Source organism: Fundulus heteroclitus, unplaced genomic scaffold, assembly GCF_011125445.2.
Source record: "Fundulus heteroclitus isolate FHET01 unplaced genomic scaffold, MU-UCD_Fhet_4.1 scaffold_92, whole genome shotgun sequence".
NCBI lineage: Eukaryota > Metazoa > Chordata > Actinopteri > Cyprinodontiformes > Fundulidae > Fundulus > Fundulus heteroclitus.
The window spans coordinates 921632-948175 of record NW_023397384.1 but is presented as its reverse complement, the minus strand read 5'-3'; the positions used below and the strand labels follow the sequence as shown (position 1 = coordinate 948175).

General features: G+C 41.3%; 1 protein-coding gene across 2 annotated transcripts; it reads right to left on the bottom strand.

The window, feature by feature from the left end:
• Positions 1-994: 994 nt before the first annotated feature.
• On the bottom strand, positions 995-25021 carry cc2d1a (coiled-coil and C2 domain containing 1A). 2 transcript variants are annotated; one of them, XM_021310189.2, is made up of 29 exons: positions 24904-25021; positions 24841-24866; positions 24528-24597; positions 22291-22432; positions 21819-21922; positions 21113-21358; positions 20696-21005; positions 20492-20601; positions 20344-20416; positions 19357-19494; positions 18477-18604; positions 16783-16855; positions 16550-16668; positions 16084-16171; positions 14435-14511; positions 14184-14279; positions 12262-12384; positions 12003-12061; positions 10476-10592; positions 8705-8778; positions 8561-8619; positions 8300-8451; positions 7477-7567; positions 7246-7401; positions 5777-5908; positions 5582-5708; positions 3310-3386; positions 3165-3212; positions 995-3078 (listed from the first exon to the last, which is right to left on the bottom strand). In XM_021310189.2, the coding sequence occupies exons 3-29, from the start codon at positions 24582-24584 to the stop codon at positions 3046-3048; spliced, it is 3009 nt and encodes a 1002-aa protein (XP_021165864.2). In that variant the 5' UTR covers positions 24585-24597; positions 24841-24866; positions 24904-25021; the 3' UTR covers positions 995-3045. The 2 variants fall into 2 exon arrangements, with proteins under 2 accessions (XP_021165864.2, XP_035990715.1); XM_036134822.1 differs by having other exon boundaries at positions 24841-25021.
• Between the last annotated feature and the right edge of the window lie 1523 nt (positions 25022-26544).

Here is a 26544-nt window from a genome sequence, read left to right as displayed (position 1 = left end):
CACTCCTGCATAAATGCATTAGGGAGACAAGCATTAACGGCGACGCATTTGGCTCAAAATCAAGGTTTAAGAGTCTGTAAAGATATTTATGTGACACGCCGAAGCGAATGGAAATCAATAGCTGGGCAGAAAACTGGGAAGTACATCACTAGATGTGATGTACTTCGAGATCACTAGATGTGATCTCGAAGGCGAAGAAGTTTGCAAACGGACTGCCTTGGTCATTTAATGGCCATCTCAACGCGTGCAAAAGGCTATTATGTCACTAAAAGCCATTTATCTGTACTTAGATAATTCTGTCACGGTTAAGTATTCACACTTAGTGTCAGAAAGTAGGAGAAAGAAGAGCCACACAAAATTCTCTGAGCCCCGACTTCAACCAGGATTATTTTTGAGGGTGAATGACAGATTTCTCCTGGGAGTGAAAAACCTTAATCGTTCAGCAGACGAACAGAAACAGCCAGGCAGGACGCAGATCCAGCCGCTGCCAGGCTGTTGTGAGACAGAGAGAGAGGAAACATCTCTTTGGGACTTCAAATAAAGATCAGAATACACGGCCGCTCCGTGCCTCTTTAGCCCGACCGTCTGCCTGATGTGCCTCTGGTGTTGAAACAACACTAGAGGCACATCAGGCAGACGGAGGCCGGCTCTGTCCGCTCACGTCTCCGGTCCAGAGAAACCGGCCTCGACAGGGTTGTCTGAGGGGGGGGAAATGAGCAATTAGCCCAGCGCACTGACACAAATTGGGGAGGCTTCCTGTGGACAGACCTCTCAGCGATCTCAGCTGGACAGGGTCTTTTTTTTTTTTTTTTTTTTTTTGCAAAGGGGCGCCAATGAAATCAGCGGCAGCAGCTGCTCGTTATTTTCTAATCGACAGCCACGTTAATTAGTTATTGTCTGACCGCATAAATACATTTAAGATGGGAAAATTATTAATTCCAGCAATAATTAGGGGGCTTTTATCTGAAGCTTTGATTCTGCACCTTTTTTTTTAGTGGAACGGCATTAATAGCGGGGTTAAAGTAAGGGAAAGCATAAACTATTATCCAATACAGAAACTGGGTGCACAAGTTAGATTTTAAAATGTTTCTAATCCAGACAGGTCACAATTATACATACATGCTCAAATATATGCAAACACCTCCCACCAATGGTGGATTAAATGCCTCTTGGCGAGTTTCCTCTACCAGGCAGCTTTAGGCGTAGGCCACCAGCATTCAAAAGGCTGAAGATCGGCGCTTTGGTAAGGAAGGAAGCTTTAATGTTCGCCAGCTAAAGGTGCTTCAAAACCGGCTTTGACGTGGGTTTGGCATCGTTGTCCTGTTGGAGCACAGCTCTAACCCAATCTGGACCATCTGACCCGGATCGACATCCTCAGATCAAAAGAAATTGGTTCGGGCGTTGAGGACCAACCCAGGAACTGGCACCTCATCATGACTACCACATGCTGGAAAGCTGCTGGACCCCCAGTGTCACTGTCCCCTGCTTCAAAACTCACACCCAGAAAACTCCGGTGAAACCTGCATCTGCCCTGATCAACAAGCCTTTCTGAAGAACCGTTTCACGGTCAGACAAGTCAGATGTTCTCCTGTTTGGCCACGTTGACAAGAGGAACCAGGGAGTCATGGTGGGGGCTTTCAAACCCAAGACCCCAGTGGACACCGCCATGCACGGCGGTGGCAGCGTCATGATGGGGGTCTGTTTCACTGCCAGGGGTGCTGGTGCATAGCACAAGAGGATAGGATGATAAACACTAGCAGTACCTCATGACTTTTTAACTTAGCCTCACGTTTTACAACAAGATGTCCAACAGGACACTGATCCCCAACACATCAAAACGGGCTTTGGGACCAAAAATGACGGTCGTTTGTGGACTAAAGCCAGGCCTGCGCCCAATTTACCAGATGAGAAGAGGGATCAAAGAGGGATCAATTATCCAGCCAGAAGCTGTTAGTGGCTGCAGAATGAATAAAAGGTTCTCTGCAAGCTGCTCAAGGACAATTAACCAAATACTGAGCAAGGTGTCTTTATATGTCTGAGAATAAAAGGGTCATTTTTCACCATTTGTGGATGAGAGAAAAAAAAAAAGACGACAAGTTAGGACTTGAGCTCAGTTCTGGATCAAAATGGTCAAAATAAGACAAATCGATGAAAAATTAACAACATCCATGCTGAGGAGGAATGGACTTTACTGTCATTTAAAGTAAGCTCTTAATCTTAATAGTAACATTGTGGCGTGGCTCATACAGGGAAAGTGATGGCAAGGAGGCTCTCCATCCCCAGTGAATAATTTTGGACTTAAATGTAAAATTTAGACTGGAAGTGACAAAAACATTGAGATAAAGTAAAAATAAATAAATAAAATGAGGGAGGAATCCCAACAACCTCCTCCTGCTGCCCCTAAAATGATCTCAACGTCTTGTTCTAGTCATCTCCTTGGTGACATAAAAACCAATCCCTTATTATGGGATGCAAGCGCAGGCACCCCAAAGCCTTGCTTTTCCTTTCCTCCCCATATCAGAAGACCCCAAACAGAGCAGATTACTGTAATCTGGAAACACCGGCGCAGACAGATTAGGTTAAACTCATCAAAACAGGTAAAATATGTCAAGGAAAGGGTTAATTCCACCTTAATCCACCCCTTTAATACGCCTCAGATCATGTACAGACACACAAATATATTATTGGTCATTTGATAACACCAAAAAAAAAAAGCTGGTGCGATATGTAAAACATAACATCCTTTCACGGATCTTCTCCCAAATCATTCAGAGGATTGTTGTAAAAGCTCATTTCTCTAGGGTTTCCTTTAATAAGCGCAAAGAAATCCGCCTCTCCTTCGCCCCGTTAAATGCTTCCTTTAACATCCCCGTGCCCCCCTGGTAGATGCAGCTACCGCCCACATGCCGTACAGGTTATAGAGAGAGACAGAGGAAGCAGGTTGGTTGTCTTGGACACGCTTAAGCTGCTTTTTTTGTAGCATCCGTAGTCGAGTGTGAATGAGAGCTAGCCGCGCTCCAGCCAAGTCTCCACCTCACCGTTCTTTCATCCTGTGCGTTTTCTTTTTAGAGATTCCAGCTGAATGACAGGAAAAGAGTGTAAACACTGATTATAAACAACGGTTTTATTTCATTTTTAAAAAAAAGATCGACAGCCGCTCTTACCTCATTCTCTACCATCTTCATCCTGCCCAGCGCGTCCTTCGCAGCTTCCTATTCAGAAAGGAGGATGAAAATGTTTTTGTTTTTTTCCCCCAGGAGAACCACGAAGCATCAGAGCACGTTCGCCCATCCTGGCCTCCGCACTCACCCTGTTCCCTTGGCTGGAGTATTTCTTCACAGACTCGGAGAGTCCTTGGACGAAGCGCTTCAGCACCTGTTCATACTCTGCACAGGTTGTGAAAAAAACAAAAAAAACAAAAACAAAACGTAGGTTAAACGCTTAAAAATGACCGTATGATGATTACAGGTTTCAGTCACATGACATGCAAACACCCAGGATCGTCCCAAACACGTCTAACAGAGAAAGATATAAAAGTGCCTCAGATGTATTTAAGGTTCTTAAACGTTCCCACATTTTGTCACATCATTACCACAAACATCTGTTTTTATAAGAGTTTTACAGTGGCTTGCAAAAGTATTCACACCACCCCAGCTTTTTGCCTGTTTTGTTACATTCCAATCTGTCATTTAAATGTCTTTATGGCCCTATTTTATATGACCGGCATGCAATCGTATAAGTTAGTGAAGTGAAATAAAAACTGTCTACATATTAAAGAATTAAATCCCCTAATAATATGAAGCCACCAAAAAGTTCTGGTGCAAAAGTCACATAATTAGTGAAGTGAAGAACACCTATGTACAAAGTGTCACATCACCCGTCAGTATAAACACCTTTTCCTGAAAGGCCCCAGATGCTGCAGCACCACTAAGCTAGAGGCACCATGGAGACCAGGGAGCTCTCCAAACAAGTCAGGGACAAAGTTGTTGAGAAGAACAAGTCAGGGAGGGCATATAAAAAATATAAAAATCTTTTATGTTTCCTGGTGGGAACCTTCAAATCCATCATCTTCATATAGAAATCACCTGGTGCCCCACCAGGGACGCCCACCAGAACTCCCAGGCCGGGCCAGGAGGGCATTAATCAGAGAAAGAAATAAGACGTACCCTCCATGGAGCTGGACATTGTGGAAGAGTGGCCAGAAAAATGCCTTTACAGAAGTGCTAAAAATTCAAGGTATGTTGCCAAAAGGTACATAGGCGAGTCCCCTAATGTCTGGTTGCAGCTGTATGACGAAGTCTGTCTAGGTCTAGGAAACATGGTGGTGGCAGCATCATGTCGTGGGGACGTTTTTCGGCAGCAGGGACTGGGAAACTGGTCCAAATCGAGGTAAAGATGGTTCACGTTAAATGCAGAGATGTCCTGGAGCAAAACCTCAAGGGGGGCGGAGGATCACCTTCCAGCAGGACAAAGACCTGAAGGCATACTGCTAAAGCAACACTAGAGGGGTTTAAGGGGAAACATTTAAATGTGTTGGAATACTTTTGCGAGGCACTGTGCGAAACAGGAAATACTCAGACTTTTTCCTGTGAAATACGTCAATCAAATCCCACAGTACCAGACTGCAGAGGGACACTGCAATGAGGACACGCTCTGGAAGGCGATCTAAAAGCCACTGATGAACGCAAAAAGAAAAATCCCTTTGATCCATGAATTCCTTGCCTCCGTGTGCAATAACACAAGAGATCTGCAGCCAGAGGCAGTTTAAACCTCCTTAAGGGCCGGTCAGGACCTTTTTGCTATTTAACGCTCTGTGCAAACGGACCAGATTCGTCCAGTATCACTGTTTCAACCACAGCAGCCGTCCTGCTGAGGGATCCCGGTCTCAGTCACAGCTGTCTCAAAATATTCCCTGTTTCAGAAGTGTAAAGTTTTGCCCCTTTAATCCTCCATCCAGTTAAATAAACATGCATGCAAGTCTTTATTTTCTGCCCGGTTCTCCTGATACCGCAATGAAACAACTTTCCTCAGCCTCTGTTATATTTATCGATGTTTTACAAAAGGAATTTGCAACCCAAGTAAAATTAAGGAAAAAAAGTGCCTCAGAGTAAATGTATGAAAAAAAAAAAAAACTAATTATAACCAGGAATACACAGAACACATGACATCTTCCACTGCTCATGACTTGTAGTAACAGGGACTAATAACTCTGACTCAGCTAGATTTTCTCTGTTGTTCTGAAAGTCGACACCTGTATAAACCTGCAGCAGGACTTCAGGGCTTCCTTCACTCCGCCCCGAGTTTATAAATCCTGAAACAAGCGTGAGAATAATTGTCGGCATTCTCCAGAGATGAGGGCCATTGTCTGCCGTATTTACACCTCTGAACTCATATCTACAGTATTTACCTTGTACTGATTTTAGGAACAAATCAACACATGTGTGCCAAGCTATTATTTATTAAATAATGACTATTACTGAGCTTTGTTTTCCAGTAATAACCCCCCTAAAGCCTCTACATGCCGTTCTTTCCCGTGAAGAGGGGCGTGTGGCTGAACCCCTGAGCTACGGGTCGGTGCTACCTGTCAGCAGAGCAGGAGTCGCTCGTTCCAGCTGGGCTTTCTGCCACTGGAGCCGGTGCATGACGTCTTTGTGTTGATGAATGAGGTCAGACGGCGGATCGCTGTGGTTCTTCCGGTAATCTGCGATCTGAAAGACGACGGCAATGAGCAACCAGACCTTGGGTAAACGGACGTGGCGCACAGGACTGCACAAACCTTCCTCTCCAGCCGCTCCTTGTCGTAGTTGAGGAGGCTGAAGCTGTGCAGCTTGTACTGAGGAGGGGAGCTGCTGGGGTGACTGCTCCTGCCGCTCGACTCGTGCTTGGGTTTGGACCGAGGAGACGGAGCCTTGTGGGAGACAGATCATCCTCTATTACCATACAACATAGAAAGTACTCCTGGATCAATGTGTGCTTTGTTGTCTCTCTGCTCTGTCTTCTCTAACCCCCAGTCGGTCGAGGCAGATGACCGTTCATACTGAGCCTGGTTCTGGTTCTGCTGGAGGTTTTCCTCCCTGTTTAAGGGGAGTTTTCCTCTCCACCATCACTTCATGCTTGCTCAGTATGAGGGATTGCTGCAAAGCCATGGACAATGTAGACGACTCTCCCTGTAGCTCTACGCTACTTCAGGAGAAGTGAATGCTGCTTGTCAAGACTTGATGCAATCTGCTGGGTTTCCTTAGATATGAAACATTTTGACCAATCTGTATGATTTGATTGAATTTGACTTTGGAAAGTGCCTTGAGATGACACGTATCATGAATTGGCGCTATATAAATAAAATTTAATTGACCTGGTAGTGAAGCTCTCCAACCTGAGATGTTATTTAGTCAAAGCCGTTGCCCCCGTAGGGTTGATCAATAACAATTAAGTAAGCGGCTTTATGGTTCATTCAGTACCAGCACAAGCAATCTTTTTCACAAATATGTTGAAAACGAGGTTCGTTTGTATGAGGACAAGTATTTTAAAAACATCTCTGTGAGCTGGATGTTGAAAACAATAAAAAAAAAGTCACTATTAATTAGTGTTGCACCGATACCGATACCAGTATGGGACGGGGCTCCGATCCAGCACTAAAATGGTGGTATCGGTATCAGCGAGTACCAACAAATAGGGCACCGATACCATGTTGATGTTTGTATGTCACTTGAACGCAGCCTTCTCTCTCCCGACTAGTATTATAAGTTACATGTTATATAAGTTCATGAAAGTTGCACTATTTTGGCATTTGAGAGCCAAAACTCAGCGTTTAAAAGAGATTATTCAATTATTAATGTAATTTTACTGTCTTACTGTTGCACTACTAATATACATGTTATAATTTCATCAATGTTGCACTATTTTGGCCTTTGAGAGCCAAAAGTTTATTCAACTATTGTCATCCATTCCAGGTAGGCAATAAAAAGTTCTACTACCCTAAGTAGTATGCAGTTCTTCATATATACACACACATCAATTTCAAACAGATGGTATCGGTATCGGCCAATACTGCACAACCGGGTATCGGGGCCAAAAAAATGGCATCAACGCAACACTACTATTAATTCTATCATGAAATTGGTGCATGACATAAAAGTCGATTATCTTTATTAATGAAGCGTTCTTGTAAACTGTTCAGTTTGATCTGACAGACGGTTGGATCAAGGGGTGAAAAAAACCTGGTCAGGAGAACTTCCAGCTACTCACCCGCTCCTTTTGCTTCTCCGGAGGCGAGAGCGTGGTCGCCGGCTCCAGAACGTACCACTTCTCAGTCGTGGGCTGCAGGTCCAGCCCCGACAGAGGCTCTCTGATCTTCACCCTCACCTCCAACTTTCCGCCTGTGGCTTTGCGGCCGTCCATCACCTACCAGCAAACGCACGCTCTCACAGAGACTCGATGCCAAGTCGTGTGCAAACCTTAGATCTTGTTAACACCTACCTCTATGATCTCTCTGATGTCACAGTGGTTTTCTAGAGCCTCCAGTTTCAGCTGAGCGGTACCCACCGCTTTATCCGTCTTAAACAGACCTCTGTAGAAACACAGGCGAGAATTAACTGGTATAAAACAAAAAAAATGCTTTCACTTTAAGTGTTATAGTAATTAGAGTCACATCCAGTGACTTTTTACTCAATAAGAGACTTGGGCACACTCATTTATTAAATCTAGGCAAGAGTTTCTGTTTTTGTTGCTGGGGATACACATAAAATATGTTTTTAGACCAACAAAATAGAAAGTGTTTGACCCAAAAAGGAAACGGCACACCTTTATTTTATTAATGCAAACATCTGAGCCCATTTTTCAGACCTGCAATAACAAATTCTTTAACAAATTGGATTTTTAATCTATCGCTGGGGAATTAAAAAGAAAATAATTCACAATAAAATTATCTTGCGCTTTCTGACGGGGTAAAAACCATCCAGCCAGATGCTCATAGTAAAGCATAGACGGGATCAGGCTTTTGCAATGAAATCTTTGGGCTCCGAAACAACCCGCTAATCAATATTTGGCCTTCTGTTGAATATTAGGTTTTGAAGCCCAGCTGAAAACGTTTTTTTTTTTAAATTGGCCAATAATTTGAGATCAAAGTCCCTACAGCCCCTTTATGCTGAGGTCTCCTTGTTATAGCTTGTTTCTGTATCATATTAATCGCTCTCTTAGTGTTGTATTCAGTTGTATTTATTATTTTTTTCCCCCCTGTTCCCTTTAATTAACTTTGTTACTCTAAAACATTTGAAAAACATCTTTGATTTTGTAACCGTACCCCTTGTGGACGACTTCAAACTTGATGCCTTTGGACTGAACGACCCGCCTGAATCCTCTGTGGGCCCGGTTAATGTTCAGTCTGAACTGCTCTTTAAACTCTGGACTGCTGCTGTTCTTCACCGTGCCGGTTTTGTCCCTCTGGGCGTCCTCCTACGCACAAACACACGATTCAGCACGGAAGCGTTGCAGCTCGCACCGAGCAAAGAAAAAAAAAAAAAAAAAAAAAAACGAGCGAGCGAGAAGGAGAAAGGAGCCTCACCGAGCTGGGGAAGGGAAACTCAAATTTTACGCTGGCATCCAGATCATTAGGAGAGACGCCTGTGGAGTCAGAGATGGGTGTGAATGGCCACAGATTTACCAGATTAGAGAGAGTTTGGCTCAAAGATGCGTACGTCCTCTGTACCTGATGGGGCGGGCAGGTTAATGCCACGGATGATGTACAGCAGCAGGTCATTGGGAGACAGGTTGGAGTGGGTCCTGTGTGAAGGACAAGCAGCCAGTCAGCGTGAGAGCCAAATTATGTTGCCTGTTGAATGAGTCACACGGCGTTTAGCCGGGTATCATCCTGGAACAGAGCTACACTGAGTCACTCTGACTCATCTCCCACTCCACTGAGGTACAGCAGCCCATTTTCAGGACTACGACATCTATCAAGAAAATTTTAATCCTGCTGCATGCTCAGAGAATCAAAAAACAAACAAACAGAATATTTAAATGTGTTATTTTCTGATGTATGATTCAGATCTTTAAACTTATCTTTTAAATTTTAAATTAATGACTATCCCACACTCAATGGAAAGGGACTTTTCTTTTACTTTTACCCCCCCCCTCCACTTCAGCACTGGATCATAACATCAAGTCCAGCCCGGCAGCGTTTGGCACCAGCAAGGACGGAAATTTATATTCTTTCTTTTCTGGAAATAACCGGTCCTTCATGGACATTAGATCGTAAAAGTGTAAACACCCCTCCTTGAATGGTAGGTTTTTGTGATGCAAAACAGTCATTTTCCCACATATTCTATACCATTCAACTAAAAACAAACTAATCTGACACCAGGGGAAAAATATAATTTAGAAAAATTTGCAACAACCCATTTGCGTCCTCACCTCACCAAACTATAAAACTTTGCTGCAGCACCTTTTGATTCAGTTTTCTTTCATAGGACGCTGATATTGGCCAACTTTGAATAGGTTCTCCAACAATATCAGATTATGAGGACAACTCTTGTCCACAGCGCCCTTTAGTTGGTCTATTATTTCTCTACAGTTATTGTCGACTGTCTTTAAGTTAAAAGGAATCTCTCTAACTAATGACTTGTATGTATGTATGACAGCCTCGCCTCTGTCAGTCTGTCCCAGCAGCTGTGGCTACTAACGTAGCTCACCACCGTCAGGGTGTGAATGGCTGACTGTAGGGTAAAACGCTTTGGGTGGTCGGACTTGATAAAACGCTATACAGGTACAATCCATTTACATCACAAAACCCACGAAACTGTGACGTAAACCTTTGACACCAATGATTTAAATAAATACAAAAATAAAAAAATCGGTCCATCATGTTTTTACCAACTGATCTTTGGGTTGAATATAGTAAGATTTTTGTTGTAAATTAAAAAAAAAATTAAATAAAAAATATATATATATATATATATATATATATATATATATATATATATATATATATAGTTTTACCAATAAATGGAAGCGTTTTCTATGAAAAGCTTGGATGCTCTTATAACAATAATATAAAATTGTTATAAATATCAATATTATACATCTTATTACTTAACGTTTTCCAATGAATTAATAAAATGCATCATTTGAGCCACAATCAGCTCAATAAAAAACAATCACTATCCAGCGAGGGGATGTAAACAACATTTTTAGATCGATTTAATGACATCAAAGAGAATTGTTCCATATCTGGTTACTGGTTATTTTTGTTCAGGATTTCAATAACGAAGGCCAATTTGTTAACCAAACTAACCTTTTAGTCGTCACTAATTACCTGTTAGTCTCTTTGGGTAACTCTGAAACCAAAAACCTGACCTGCCTGGTCTTCACCACCAAACAACAGTCCTCAAAATAAAAACAACAGCTGCAGATCTCAACTTGTACGAGTGAAGCTGCATGAAAACTCAGAAATGAATCAAAGAGGGATGAAAGGGGGTTACTTTGGAGAGTTGAAGGTTCTCTCCTGTGTGTGGCACTTGGGAACTGGGTGGCCCTTGGCGTGGGCGCTCTTTAGCATCTCTATGTACTTCATGGTCTCCTCAACAAGCTTCTCAAACCTGAGGGGAGACAAAAATGAGGCTTACACAAAAAAAATACTGACTGTGCCAAACATCTGAAGTCAGCACAGACGTGACAAACTGCGCTATTTGTTTCCCCAACATGGAGGCGTCTTTTCAGAGTGTGAACATGTGAAAAACAGAAAATATCTGTGAAGAAATCTCATAAAATGTAAAGCATGGCAGAAAAATGTACAGAGTGGAGAAAACCGAGGGGTTTCACTTCATGTTTGGCCACGTATTCTGCTGTGGAACATGTTATTTACAGCACCACAGCAAAAAAAATTACAAGTTATAGGAGGACAGAGTTTAAAATCTGAAGTGTGCTGTGGCTGCAGGATGCCAAAGTTGGCAGCATTTCTGCCGTGCGACAAGAAGGTTCTGGGTTTTGCTCGATCTCCAACTTCCTCCCAAAAAAAGGACTGTCTGCTTAACTGGACTCTCTGAAGTGCCCCCAGTAACGCGAGTGTGCCTGGTTGTTTGTCCTGTGTGTGTCTCTGTGTCGCTCTGTGATGGACTTGTGACCCGTTCAGGGCGTACCCCACTTCTCACCCAGTGACCACTGTAGATAAGCACCTTCCCCCAAGCGACCCTGCATGGATAAGCGGGTATGGACGATGAAGGGGTGGATGAAGTGTAGTGTGGGTTTGTATTTTATCCCCTTTTACTTTGATACCACCAAATAAAGTCCTAGGGAAATAATTGCCCTTAGAAGTCACTGAACTACTGATTAGAGTCCATCTGTGTGTAGTTTAATATCAGAAATAAAGCCATTAGTCAAGCACTTAGAAAATTGGGAAAAGAAAGCCATTGTTCAAAAGGACAAAAACCCCTAACTACATGTCATCCTAAAACACATCAAACCCCATAGTTAAACACGGTGATGGTAGGATCATGCTGTGGTATTGCTGTTCTTCAGCAGGGACCCTGAAACTGGTCAGATTTGATGGAGAAAAGCAAATGAAGCTATATGGAGGCCAATATGGGCACTAAAAACCCGCTAGAAGCTATTAAGACTAGGGGTTGGGTGGAGGTTTACCTTCCAGCAGACAACGGCCCTAAACAGGCGGTCAGAGCAACAACTGAATGGTGTGGATCACAAAAATACTAAAATGCTGAAAATGGTCCATTCTGGTTCTAGAAAGCATTTACTCAGAAGGAATGAATACTAATGGCCACCACTTTTACATGTAAAAAATAGTTTTAAAAACCATCATATTCCATCCGCTTCACAACGTCGCACCTCTTTGTGTTGGTCTATCTGAACCAAAGAGCCGTTCAAGTCAAGACAAAGATAACGACTTAGTTCCTCTCTCATTGAAAAGAGGACAGGCAAACGTTTTGAAATTCTGCCACAGATGCATATTATTAAACTAATATGACGAAGACAAATGAAAGAATATTTCTTACTTCAAAGCCTCGGCTACGTTGCCCATGAGAATGAACTGCTGAGAGAGGCCCAAACATTTCTGCTCAAGGAGACAAAGAACAAAGGAGATCGTCGTGGGTAAGAAAACGTCTGTTTGCAAAAGGGAATGAACACGTGGCGCAGATTAAATATAGGACTGGCAGATTTATAAAGCTTTTGCAGCCCAAAAACAGTACGAGACTGGTGCATAAAAAGTGATATGGCAGAAGCTGTACAAAACTCAAATTCAAAGGTTTTAACCTCGTGTTGCTTTCGTAAGAGATCCATGAGGGCGTGGTACTTCTCGCTGGAGCGAGGGGAGACAGGAGAGGTCCGGGAACGACCCAGGGAATAATCCTCCTCACTCACCGGAGCGCTTGGAATCTACATCAAAAGTGGGGGAGAGAAACCGTGACCAGCGGTACGGAAAAATAAACAACCATCACCAAAGACACTTGGAGTAAGGAGCACAGGAAGAGAAGCGCTAAACATGTAGAATCCAAACCTTTCCACCACATGAGCCAAACCTGTCAAGTTGAAAGTAGTCGTGCGCCACATAAATGCTTAATTTGTTGAACAATGTTTATGCTCAGCAGCAGGAACAGGACGAAGGTCTTTCTTTCTTGCACTGAGCAAGTGTCTAACCAGGGGTGTCAAACTCATTTTGGTTGAGGGGCCGCATACAGCTTAATCTGATCTCAAGAGGGCCACACGAGTAAACTCATTGCAAGATTAAGCAGAACTAATAAAAGTGGACATGTCGTTGATTTTTATATTAAATGAATTTCACTTTTACACAATATTTATGAATAACCTCAGCATTTTTAAGAAAAGTATGTGCAATTTCAACAATACTTTTACTCAGTTAAACATTTACTTGTGCATTATGCATAAGAACTGATCACAGTGATTATACAATGTTGAAAAACATTTATTCACATTTTTTGGAACTTAAAAACACTGTCCTGCATGACAAAATACATCAAACAGATAAAAATTAAGAAATGATTTAAAATTTTCCACACCTGAAGCTTAATCTGCTAATTAAAACACAGCGCCCCTCGTGGACAATATAGGAACTGCATATTTTCAATTAAACGAAGTACATGTTTTTTTTCAATCATTGTTTTATCATTCTCTTCCTTTTATCTTGTCCACTTGTGAAAGTCAAATCTGATGAGCTCTTTGTGGCATCTTATTGCCACATTGCCAGACAGGACACTGGGAAAAAAAAAAAAAAAAAATTTTTTATAATGATAATGCATTTAGCCACAGGGCCGGACTAAATTGTTCGGCGGGCCGTATGTTTGAGACCCCTGGTCGAGAGAATGGGGGCACCCATGTCTGCTTTTGAGCAGAAGGTTCTGGATGTCTGTGGTCCCATTTCCAATAAAAAAAAAAAGTGGGTTTTGAAAGAGAAATACTTTGTGTTGTGCTTAAACCTTTCAATATGAATAATTTCAGAGTCATCCCTCTGCATAAACTGCCTGTTCCATGTCAAACACTTGCACTGCAGTCATGGACATCAAAATAAAAAAAAATAAGAGACGCTTCCACAGGCTGCACACTGCAGCCCTTTAAAGACCCGATCCACTCTACTATCAAACTCACAACCTATATTTTTACACATACAAAAAAACAAAAACAAAAAAACAACATATTGCTAATATATTTATACCAACTGTCTGTATGCTGTGGGAGCTGTACCTAGTCCAAAGACCAAGTCCTTCATTGTCCACACATGCAAGGCTAAATAAAGCTGATTCAGATTCTAACCAAAGCTTTTTTTTTTATCTCTACAACATATGATAGATGCACTGACATCTATTCAAATCTTGTTTTTTTTCCTGTTGATAACAAGTAAACCTCTGGGTTGACGCCTGTGTGACGTCCTGCTGATTAGAAAAAAAAAAACAGAAGCACAATATTCTGGATAACTCCACTGAGGTAGCTGAGAAATAATGTCTTATATGTGCGGCAGTGAAATAATAAGGTATGAATGATGCTGAGCATGTGCATGCCAACAGAACTTCCTGTCTGGATGCAGATACACAGACGATGCTTTCCACCAACTTGTTTTTGGAGTAGCTAAGGTTTAGCGTTAAGACACCACAGATTTTTTTTGCTCAACCAAACACGAAGTGCAGCTCATATCTTTAATTTTAAAGAAACAACTTTACAACCTTTGTGATATCAACAGGTAGGCCGGACTTTGCAGCTGTAATCATGGGATCGAGGCCCTTGGCGTGTCTGAGGTGCTGCGCGGCTCCTGTCATGTCCTGGGAACAACAACGCAACAAAATAAGAGAAATAAGGGAAGAATAAATCGACCGTCACACGGCAGACTTTCAAGTTGAGGCAACAATTAACTTCCTCTGGCAGAGAAACATCAAACAGGTGAAAAAAAGGAATAAAATAAACCCTTATAATTCACCTTCATCTGTTTGGAGCGTAGCGCTGCACGCATAAAGGCCTGTCGCCGTAGCAACAGGAAGTCCACCTGCTGCTGGGCTGGAAACATAATGAAAACATGAAATCTGCTTTTTAAATTTACTACCCTCCAAATGACGCATTGCAGGCATGAGCAATACCCCGAATAAATAAAGTTTTCACACCACACGAACTTTCCCACATTTTGTGTCGTTACAACAGCAAACGTGTAAACTTGTGATCAACACAAGATAAACACAGATCAATACAAAGCAACACATCATTGTAGTGTGGAAGGAAAATTACATCTGGTTTTAAAATGGTTAAAAACCTAAAAACATGAAAGTGTAGCATGCATTTGTATTCATGGCCCTTATTCTGACACCCTTAAAACAAAATCTACTGCAGGAAAATGCCTACAGAAGTCCCCTAATTGGTAAATAGAGTCCATCTGTGTGTGATTTAATCCCAGTATAACTCCAGCTGTTCTGTGAGAGCATTAAAGGCTTGTTAGAGAAGAGACTACATAGCAGAGAGGTCAGAGAGAGATTTGTGCAGAAGTTAAAAGGAGCTATAAGTAAGATATTTACTGTAAAAATCAACCTAAATCATTCTCCTTTCTCACCCAGGATGGAAGTTACATTCCCTATAAACAATCGGTCCTCTCCATCAACAATGTCTTAGTCAAGTTTTTCTCCTTTCAAACCTCGAGGTACGGCCCAGAGCTACTTCGGTTCAGTGTTTACTTCCTGGTTCCTCAGCCAATCATATGAGAGTTCCCAGGGTTCCCAAAACAGAGCGCAGCATTTGGTATTTTATTTTGGCAAAGGAGCAGCAGCCTGCTAACACGGAAGCCAGTAAGAGAAGCAGACCAGAAGTAGAACAAAAAACAACAACATTATAGACCTGTCCTGTGTTAGTGAAAATTCAGTGGGACTTCTCAGCAGCAACAGACTGTTTAGAAACGGCATATTAGATTGTTGCGAATGGCAAACTTAACACGGTCCTTTCTTTTGCTGTCCCTCATAAATGACTAAATGATTGGTTTTCACTTTCCTGTGCAAAAGTAGTTTTACATTTGCATAAATATCTCATTTGATCTTCCTAAAGCCCCTCTGCTTCATTACGTTTCTGTGTTGCCGTTTTGTTTACACTAGTCAGGTTAGTGTAAGTTGGTGTGGTGATTTTATTATGAAATTCACTGGAACTTTCTCCTTTCCAGCGCCCGATGTTTCCTGTTTGGCTCGGGAAATTCAGGAGCTTGGATGCGGCAATCAAACTTCCTTCTTGCTGAATATTTTGAATGATTTGGGTTCAGTCTGCAAGCCATGTACAGGCCACGGCAGATTCGGCTTCTAGATGAGCAAAAATAGTGGAGACATACCCCAAAAAGACTTTCCGCTGTAACTGAAGTGAAAGGTGGTTCTGTAACATAATGACTTGGGAGAGGCTGACTACAAATGCATGGCACACTTCCCGCTGATCATTTATTAAAAACAAATGCAAACCTTTTCGTTTCCACTTTATCATGCACTACTTTGTGCTGAAAGTTGCATCAAATATTTTGAAGTTAGAAGCTATGTCGTCCAATTGTGTTTCTTTTAGTAAAGCACTGTAAGTGGAACTTGCAAACATGCATGTTCTTGAACAGACCTTTGAGTCCCAGTTTTGGAGCCGAGGATCCTGTGGGCACCGGGGGAGCTGGAGACTTTGCTTTCTGCACAGGTGGACGCACTGCAGGCTGCAGAAGAGAAAATCATCAGACAAACTAAATAACTCTACCAACAGATGTCTAGGTGATAGTTTTCACTGAAGCTATTGGGATAGCTTGGATGAGAGACACATTTTCCACAATGTACATTTACATGAAAAGTGTGTTTCTGTCAATAATACTTTTATATAGGTAATTAAATGGCCAAAAACTCCTGTAATGGGTAGGAGACGCAGAACAGGAAATAATACTGATAAAAAAAACATCCCTTGAAGCTGCAGGAGCTAAAATGGCACATAATGAAGCATTTCTTTCTTTAATCCATGAACAATCAGACTTCCTGGCTCACTAGAACAATTTGACCATTTGGTGCAGCACTCATGTTTTTTTTTTTTTTTTTCTTCCCACCTTGGCAGCATCACTTTGTTCATCCTCATCGACATCCTGGTTTGCTATTTTCATAGCCGTTTCCAGGACACCTATCAGGTTCTGCTGACTCCCTTCTGAGCCCTGGAGAGGCGGACAGCCTGGATAAAAAGACACACACGCGCACACACACACACACACACACACATGAATGAACTGAACAAGTTGAGCAACCAGAGCCAAAAAAACCTGACACAAAACATTCAGGAAGTTACCAGGAGGCACCGGCAGATCGGACAAGTTGATAGGTCGGCCTGCATTGTGAGCTTTGATGGCGTCCTGGTATTGCTGTGAACAGAGAGAGAGAGGAAAAAAATAAAAAACCTGGATGGTATGAAGAGGCTTAATCATTTTCTGTCACATTCAGAAATGTGACGACACCGATTTGTAAGAAAAGAGGCAACTAAAACAGAAATCAGTGCCGTTTCTGCACAGGTTTTGCACACACCATCATGTCCGCTATGGGCTCCTAAAGTAGACTGCTCTGACTCTGACATGCAGATGCAATCAGGCATAACGCGTCCTGCACATGTGAGCAATTTGAAACCCGTTTTTCATCAGGTCACTATTGAAGTTCACGAGCACAGCCAAAGTAAAAGTGATCAAAGAGACAATTTTTCTTCGCAGGGAGCTCCAAGTCCCATCTGGGCAAGGCAATCCTTAAAACCTTAAGCAACATCATCTCTAGGTTTTAGGCATCCCGATCTTTCTAAATCAGCAAGTGATCTGGGTGCTTTTAAATAAATTGGTCAAAATCTAATAAAAAAAACAAAAAACAAAAACGACGAAAAATGTGGCGTACTAGAATGTAATTTTTTTTTAAATAGACATGTTTGTGGTTTCTTAGCCTTGAATAGATCCTATTAGCCTCGAATAGATCCTATCCTAAGTCGACGTCTATTTATTTAAATTCTCTAATAAAACTGCAAAAACTGAATTAAAAATAAGTAAAAAGTTCTTGAAATTAGTGTATTTGTCCTTAATTTGAGCAGGTAAATAAGATGATATGCCAATGGAATGAGTATTTTTACACCTAAAATAAGATAATTAGATAAACTACACTTGAAATAAGATGATGGAGATGAGTTGCTCCTATTTTAAGCACAAAAATCTCATTCCATTGGCAGATCATGAAAATTTGCTGCTCAAATCAAGGACAAATACACTTATTTTAAGAAAACTTTATTTATTTTTAGTCATATTTTTGCATCTCTTCACAGAAAACATCCATCAAAACGTTCTGAAAATACAAAGTTTTTAATAAGCTCACATTTTAAATTAATTGCTTGCTCAGGCTGTAAATTAATTAATAAATAAGCATAGAGCAGGGTAGCATACTAAGCAGCAAGAAATAAACAGATCAAAATGGAGCTTGGACTCATTTAGCTCTCGCAAACAGCTTTGTAAATTTGCTCCTACATGTCAGAAGAAAGCAAGAGTAATTAGGCTTGTTCCTCCGGAAAGTGAAGAGCACGGCTATGAAGTTAATTAGTTTAGATACGGCCAAGGGTCAGCCTTAACTCATCTTGTGACAAGTAGTGAGCCTAAAGCACATCTTTAAAATCGACATGGGACCTCAAACAAGGTTTCTCAAGTCTAAACAACAGCGTTTGTGCCTGGTGTTTAACATCTGCAGCTCTATATAGTATTTTCGTCCCATTGGTTGTTGCGAAATCATCAAAAGCTAAAGATTTTTAGGAAACAAAAAACATCCATCTAGGTACTTTCCACAACACTTAAAAGTTGCAGACATAGCTAAACAGAGTGCTTCCAGTCAGATTTACACCCCTGAGCGAAAACAAACAAAAGCACAGTCAGAAATGTTATGTACAGGACACTCGGGTCGTTTAATGGCTTCTTTGGTTTTGTTTGAGAAAGCGCGACCAGGTGCTTTACACACAGCGGCTACCTTTATAATCCGCTGGTGCATGCGTGCCTTCCGATCGTCTCCTTTGCTCTTGGCTCCCTCTGCTGCCTGCTTGTAAATGTCCATCCGCTGCTTCAGGGCTTCTGCCACACTGCTGGGAGCAGGAAGGTCTTCGAAAAGCACAAACACAAATACTGATGTAGGCTAAATTCTACGTAATGATGTTATTTTCACAGCTCAAAAACAACTTTGGAGCTCAAACGTTCAACAGAGAACACTTGCAGATCTGCTCATCTATTATGCCTTAAAAATAAAACACCAAAATCAGTTCAATTCTGCATTTGTTTTGTGTTTAGATTTTTGATGTATGTTTTGTTTTGAGGGAATTTTTTTTCTTCATTTTGCCATCTAGTGGTTAAATCGGATTCCTGTTCAGTTTTCATTAATGTTGGAAGCCCTTCTGGTTCATCTAGTTTACGGGGCGCTGCACAATCTTTGGCATCCCTAGTAAAAATATGTAAAAAGCATCAAAATCATTTTGTTTTTACCTCAATTACTCCATACCGCTCTCTGTGATTGGTGGCAAAATCAATTTTAAAAAAGTGGGCCAAGAGAAATATACGTGTTTGTCAGATCATAATATGATAAGAAAAACCTGAAATCGCAGATGACTAAATAACTTGGTCCTCCATACCCTGTTTCATTTGAATAAAAAAAAACAACAACAAAAAAAAAAAAACAGTTCTTAAAAATACTCAATTAAATTTCTATTTTCAGTGTGAGATTATACTACTGAGATTAGAGATTAATCTATTGTAAAGGTTTTGTTTTGTTACACGGGATATAAATTAATTAGATTTTTTTTGCATAAGAAAATAGCCAAGTATTTAAAAAGGAACCATCAAGAAAAGAGGAACCTTACTGTTGGTGGCCACCTGGGTGGGTGCAGGAGCAGCAGGAGGAGCTGCAGGAGGAGTTGCAGGAGGAGCTGCAGGAGCAGCAGCAGGTTTGGAAGAAGACTGAGGAGGAACGGCTGCACGTTGCTGTTCCACCGCATCTTCTGCAGAAAATCAGAGAACAGTGCAGGCATAGACACTGGTTATATTAATAACACAGACCTAAAAAGAGTGACCTTAAATACATGAATTGCTAAATTAATAACTCAGATAATCAGACAGCTCTGCCAGTGCTGATTCGATCAAAAACAATAAATCAGAATTTATCGGGACTGAGACTGCTAATGCTTTTCTTTTTTGGCCGAGGCGTGAGTAAACTTAGTAAATTGGTTCCTTTGAGTATTTTTAAGCTGAGAATGAGATGCTTTGAGTTGGACTCCCTCACATGTCAATGTTTTAATTGAGATTTCATTGTAAGTGCATATTTGCCTTTCATGTGTGTGACTTTGTACATATGTAATCATGTGATGTAATTTTGATGTCTATCTTGGCCAGGTCTCCGTTGCAAGAGAGATTTTTAATCTTAATGGGTATTACCTGGTTAAATAAAGGATAAATGAGGGTGGAGGACTTCAAGCACGGTGGAATGGACCACTGGGTGAGGGACTGATTAAAGATGGTGGTACTCTCCAGGAAATTAAAAGGTTTCAAACGAAAATTTAAATTATACTCCAGAATACAAAGTTCAGTGCAAGGTTTGGCTGCAACACTTAAAAATGGTGATAAAATCAACAGATCTAACCAGCAGCTTTGTCTAAATGATGCTGTTAATTTAGTTCTTATACATATTAAATTGTAATAAATATAAAAAGAATAAAGGTCCTGGCTCAAATCTCCAATCCAGGGACAGGATTCGCGAACTTGATCTAAGCGTTTTGGTTTTACAATTGAGTTAATAGAAAAGTTTAGCAGGAAGCATGAAAACGCGTCCAACTCCAGTTACACAGACTCACCAGGAGGGGGAGGTAAGGAGCTGAGCTCCACTGGTTCCCCTCGGTCCACAGCCTCCACCAGCGAGTCCAGCTTCTACAGAGACAGCGTCTTTAGTCAACAGGCAGGTTTCTGCAGACGGATCTGCTCCACCTGGTAGTGCTGCGTTACCTTAGCAGTGAGGTAGTGCTGCTTGGCCAGGTTGATGTCACCGCTCTGCTTCGCTTCTATAGCAGCCAACTTATACTCCCTCTGTCTGGACAGCACTGCCTGTTTCAGCTCTAGATGGATACATGTTAGTTTCTGGTCAGACAGAGAACTGCAAACAGAGACCAGATGTTTACATGCACTCAAAAGAAAGAGGCTCTCGGTCACCTGAGTGCTGGCCGCCAGGCTGGCCGGGGGTGAGGGGGGAGATCGCGGGTGTTTCTGGGGTGACGGCAGCAGCCGCTTTTTGGGGAATCGTTAGATGTGCAGGTTTAGCGTTCGGGGGTTCTGGTGCCGGATCCCTCAGTGGTTTCTGATTGGATGGAGGGGAGGGGATTAGCGCGGGCGCTTCTCGCTCTTTGACGGGTTCAGCCTCGGCCGGAGCGTTTGATTTTGCCCCAATGGCGACCGGAGGAGGAATCTCCTCTTCATTGATCGGCTTCCCTTTCTTCACGGATGTCAGCATGGACTGTAGTGTCTACGATTAGGGAAGACAATCATAAAAACACAGAGTCAAGCGGCCTATTAAATCAGACCTGTTATTTTGCACACGAGGAACTTTTTCTTTTCATTTTATGAGCTCACCTTTAACCCTCTCTCATATCTTCGCACTTTGCTGGTCTCGCCTGCAGCCTTGGCATTGGATATGGCCTTCTGATACATATCAATGCGCTCCAGCAGGCGAGATTCCAGCCCTGACGCCCCACCGGGTGCGGACGGAGACGTGACATTCACCTTGGGAACAGTGGGAGTGGCAGCGAGAGGTTTCGGAGCAGGAGGAGGAGCAGGAGCATCCCCCTCGTCATCCTCCAACACTTCGTTTAATTCTGCCTGAGCGCAAAAACAAGAAACACACACGCTGTATAGCCGGGAAGGTGTAACAGACATATAAAGCAACTGAGATGAGATCTGAATCATTATGTGTTTTTGGATTATTATCCTAAAGTCACTGTGACCTGACGCCACTTCGGACATGTGAGCACCGTTTCCCTAATCAATAAGTCTGGGAAGTCAGTTATTGTTTGATTTTCCAAGGCCAATGCTTGAGTCATACCTTAACAATTGACTCTTTCCCCTTTTTACGTCAGTGATGTAACAACTATTGGTCTCCCTAAAAATACCTTTGATCTGAATGAAAATTTAAGCATTTTTTTTCACTTTTAAAAACTGATCAAAGGCAAATGTAGGATATTTTCTCAGTTATTTAAATTGATCAAATAGAAGATCAAAACCATCTTTAATGTCTAAAACAGATAAAAAAAAAAAAAAAAAAAAAAGGTATTTGTTTTACCAGCAGGTCTTCGTCATCCAAATCTTCATCTCCTATGTCCTCATCGTCCAGATCTTTCATACAAAGTGCCGCCATTCGCTCGATTTCTGCCATTGGAACCGGTGCTGAAAACAAAAATCCAAACAGCATAAGAAACGTTCATCACTGGGGGAATTTAAGAGTGAAAAAAGATTTTAGTTCATTATTTAAATTAAGGTCACAGTGCTTCTTCGTCTCTTTGATTTTCACCAATATTGTGTTTCCTGAGTTTTAGCTCTGAAGGTTTAGAAACATGAAACATGCTCCCTCTATTCCTTGGACATTATTCTTTTCTGTAAAGTTTGATGGAAGAGTTTCTTACATTTTCATTCATTAAGATAAATACAATTAAATTAATGAGATTATGTTTCCAAGACTCCTGCTAACTGCTACTTAGACGGGTTGGTTAATGTTTTCGATAGATCTGCAAAACGCCAGGGAAGTACACACTCACATTTTCCTTCCCCTTTCCTCCCTTGTGGTCTCCCTCCTTTTCCACCTCCTCCCACCAAACTGAGGAGCTCCGCCTCCAGATCCTCGTCATTCCCGTCATCGCCGATCCCTCCGTCAGGGGTAAGGTCCAGAAGAAGCCCCATCTGACAGGCAGACAGGAGGAGAGCTGCTGAATTATATGTGAAGCAAATATACTCTACCTTGACCAAAAACAGTCACACTTTAACTGCTCAGTGGATCGCTTTAAGCTTTGATCGTGGCAGAAATTTGATGCTGCATTTCTGTGACATTTATCCGGTATCACTTTATTTTCTTGTGCATAAAGTTGCACTCATTTATTTAGCCAGGATCTTACCCTACTTAAATTGCTGCACAAACTATTTACACACTCATCCCACAGACTAAATAGTTAACTTACCCATATAATAACTCTGAAAACAGCCACAGAAATATACCAGTGCCATCGAAGAAAACAATAATACCGGATGAACTATGTAATGTTTTTTTTTTAAAATCAGGCTTTTTCTTATAGCACATCATCTGTCTGAACATTACCTGACCAAGTTAAACAGCGCTATGTCACCTTCGTCGGGAGACATAAGGTCTCCTGGGTAATCTCATGCAATTTTTACTCTAATACATATGTAGCTTCAGAAAAGGCTAAAAACTAGACTTATAGACTCATATTATAATTTTCCATTATCCTACCATAAAAACTTTAGCAGTCAAAGAAAAGGAAGGCATTTCCTACAAATCAATCACACTTATTCTGGTGCGAATAAATAGTCACAACCGTTTTTTTTACTTTTCCACATTTTATCACATTACCACCACAAACATCAACATATTTAAATGCATTTACAAAAAAATAAAAACTGGTAAGCATTTGTTTTCAGCCAGTTTTAGTCTCACAAAACTACATAAACCTTGGGGTGATCAGTTTATTTAATCTAATTAGTGATCTAATTAGTAGTTAGAGTCCACCGTAGGTAATTGAGAACAAACAGCATGATGAAGATCAATGTCCAGGGCAGACAGGTCAGTAATTAAGCTATGGGAAAGCTCAGAGCAGGATCAGGTTGTGAAACCATGTCCCAAGGTTTGAACATCTCACAGAGCACTGTTTAAGCCGTCATTTAGAAATAGAAAGAGCATGGAGTAAACCTATCTCCAGCGGTCATTGGGCTAGAGGCGGGGTACACCCTGGACAGGTGGCCAGTCCATCACAGGGCCCAACTAGACCAGTGGGGTCCAAAATGATTCCCTAGAAGCTGGTGCCCTGCAGCTTATTCCCTGGTTTGGCACACCTTCATCGAATAAATTGTTTATTACCAGACCTCTAGAGAATTTGTTGACATGCTAAATTTCCCACGAATCAACAGTTTTGAAAGAAAGACTCATAAAAATGATGCTGACCCGGGTTTGACTCATGTCTCTCCCCCTCTTCCATGCCCCTTGCTGTCAGCCTACTGTGTTAAAAAGCGAGCCACTAGAGCCGTGAAACAAATAAAATCTATTTTTAATTAATTATATCAAGGTACTGATCATTATAACTCTAATAGAGACGTGCCCCCAAAGACCTGCAACAATTTTCAGATTTTTCCAAGTAAAAAGATAAAACAAATGTATGAATCTTTTCCGTTTCACCAAACAAGCCCTACTTTGTGTTTGTCTAACAAATAACAACCACAGAGAAAAAATACATTAAAATTTCTAGACATAATGGGACAAAACGTGAAAAGGTTTAAGGAATCAGAACGGCTCTTTTGCAGGGCACTGTAGGTAGCTTTCTGAAGGATCCAAAGCTATTTAGATCAAGGGCTTTTATTTTATTTTACTGATCCTCATCTTTCCACATTGTCGTCAGATCTAAAGCTCCCTCTAAGAACTAAATGTTGAACTTTTCTGTGGCTTTTGGCGAGTTCAGCCACAACCATTCGTCCAGGTTTTAACGTCTTTAAGAAGCCATACCATCATTTCTCTGTTCTTGGGAGTCTCGTTAGACACTTCGTGTCATTTTAATACCATCTGATGATTTGAGCTTTTTGAATCAGACACAGTCACCCCATGTCTAAAAAAAGGAATGCCTTCAGTCATACCTAAAACGTTTATCAACACAGTATTTTTCCACAAGGAGGCTGTTCGTTTTGTTAAATCCAGGAGGGTAAGTTTATTATTTAGCAGTGAATTAACAGCAGGCACAGTTGACAGTTTTTACTGATCGCTTATGACATTTACCTGTTTGGCTCTAGCTGCCCCTTGTCCCCGGGCAGGGGGGTTCCTGCTGCGACTCATGGACTGTAAACACCTGGGAGAAAACGACCTAAAATGAGTCAGTTCAGTTTACCAACAACAAAGCGACGAAGCAATATAAACATCCGGGGGTCAGATAGAGTAATCCCTCATACCGGTTACGCTCAATGCCACAAAAACAAACAAAAAAAAGAATAATAATGCGAGCTGTCAAACTACATGTTAGCGTCTCTTTCCCCCATTAGCTCCCAGCTAATAGAAACAGAGCTTGTTGGGATGCTCTGATTGGCTGCTTTACCTTCACAGCTCCCCGGGTTGTTGTGCTGCCCAGCCGGGTTCGTTCAGACCGGAAGCTCGCTGCGTACAACACGAACCAGAGACACGCCGAGAGGGGTTACAAACTGACCCGCTTAACCGTTTAGTTTGATGCGAACAACTGTAAACCGTGTAATTCACTTCCGGTACGGCGCTTTACGGCTGGTCGGAAACACGCCCACCGTTGACGTAAAGCCGGTGACGTACGACCCAGTTAAAGACGCACACACGCAGCCCAGGGTGAGCGGTCCAAAGAGGATGATCAAAAAAAAAAAAAAAAAAAGATAGAATGGCAGGAAAGACGGGATGGAGAAAGTAGAGGAAGATGGTTTTGTGGTTTTGAAAGTCAGTTGGGTAAATAAGACATGGAAGAAGGAACAGAAAGGAGGAAAGGCTAATAATAGGAATAAGATTTGGACACACAAGACTGAACAGTACACTTTTTAAAAATACGGGAAAATGTGGCTATTGCGGGGGAAATGAAACAATTGAACATGTCAAAAATATCAAATAGAACGAAGTTTCATGTGGGGAGAATTTGAGAAAATTAAATAAACGTTTAACATAATAGATGTATTACAAATAAATGTAGGAAGCAAAAATTATGATACGATTTTTAAAAAGAACTAAATCGTCTAATAGAATTTGATTATATATTATGTATTATAACGATTAATCCATCACGCACCACACTCCATACTTTAGACATACTTATTATAATTACCTAGATATTTACACGGATGGCTCAAAGAACATAAAAGTGCGTGTAAAGGTTTTTCCTTAGTAAAATAAATGTGCCAGTAATTCATTAAATACATTGTTAAATAATTTAATGTAGATATTATTTGAAACTGAATTCATTTTATATTAAAAGTGTAAAGTGGATATAAATAACCCTCTACTTGTTTAAATATTTAAAGTCTTGCGTTGCATCCATTCTGTTGATGTGCAATTAGGATTGGTATATTATTAATCATAGTCCTTAATAATAATGATTAACTATGAAATTATATTATCAGACCAAAAAGGGATGATACGAGCCCAAGCTTTCAAACAGTAACCACCTTGCACGGAATAAACACAAACAACCATTCTTTATATATGTTCAAATTTATTATGGTTTTATAGTTGAAGTGTTTGTGTTGCAGGATGTCAGACAGGTGATACCAAGCTGTCCAAAGGCTTTGACCTGTGGTGCGATTCAGCACAGTGGGACTGAAATACAAAGCCAATAGATCATGGTGTGGCAGGGAGCTCGGTGCAGGCTGCACTAATAAATAATAATAATAATAATAATAATAATAATAATAATAATAATAATAATAATAATAATAATAATAATAAAAATAATAATACATTTATAGGCATCTTTCTTGACAGAAAAGGTTACCTTACATCAAACACATTAACACACCGTAATGGAGCTGGGTGGCACCACGGTGGAGAGGTAAGTTCACTCTCCCGGGCAGCAACAGGAGAATTTTGCTGCTGACAGCGGTTTGGCTTGTTACAACCTGGATTTTGTAGTTACAAACACACCTTTCTTACATTTGACAGCATTTAAAAATGAAATTTTTTGGGGTGGGCTCTCTTGGCAGGTTTGTTGTGGTACCACCATAGGCTTTCTGTCAGGGATTGTGAGACAGGGGTTGGACCAACATGCACAAGGTACTCTGGAGCAGCGTAG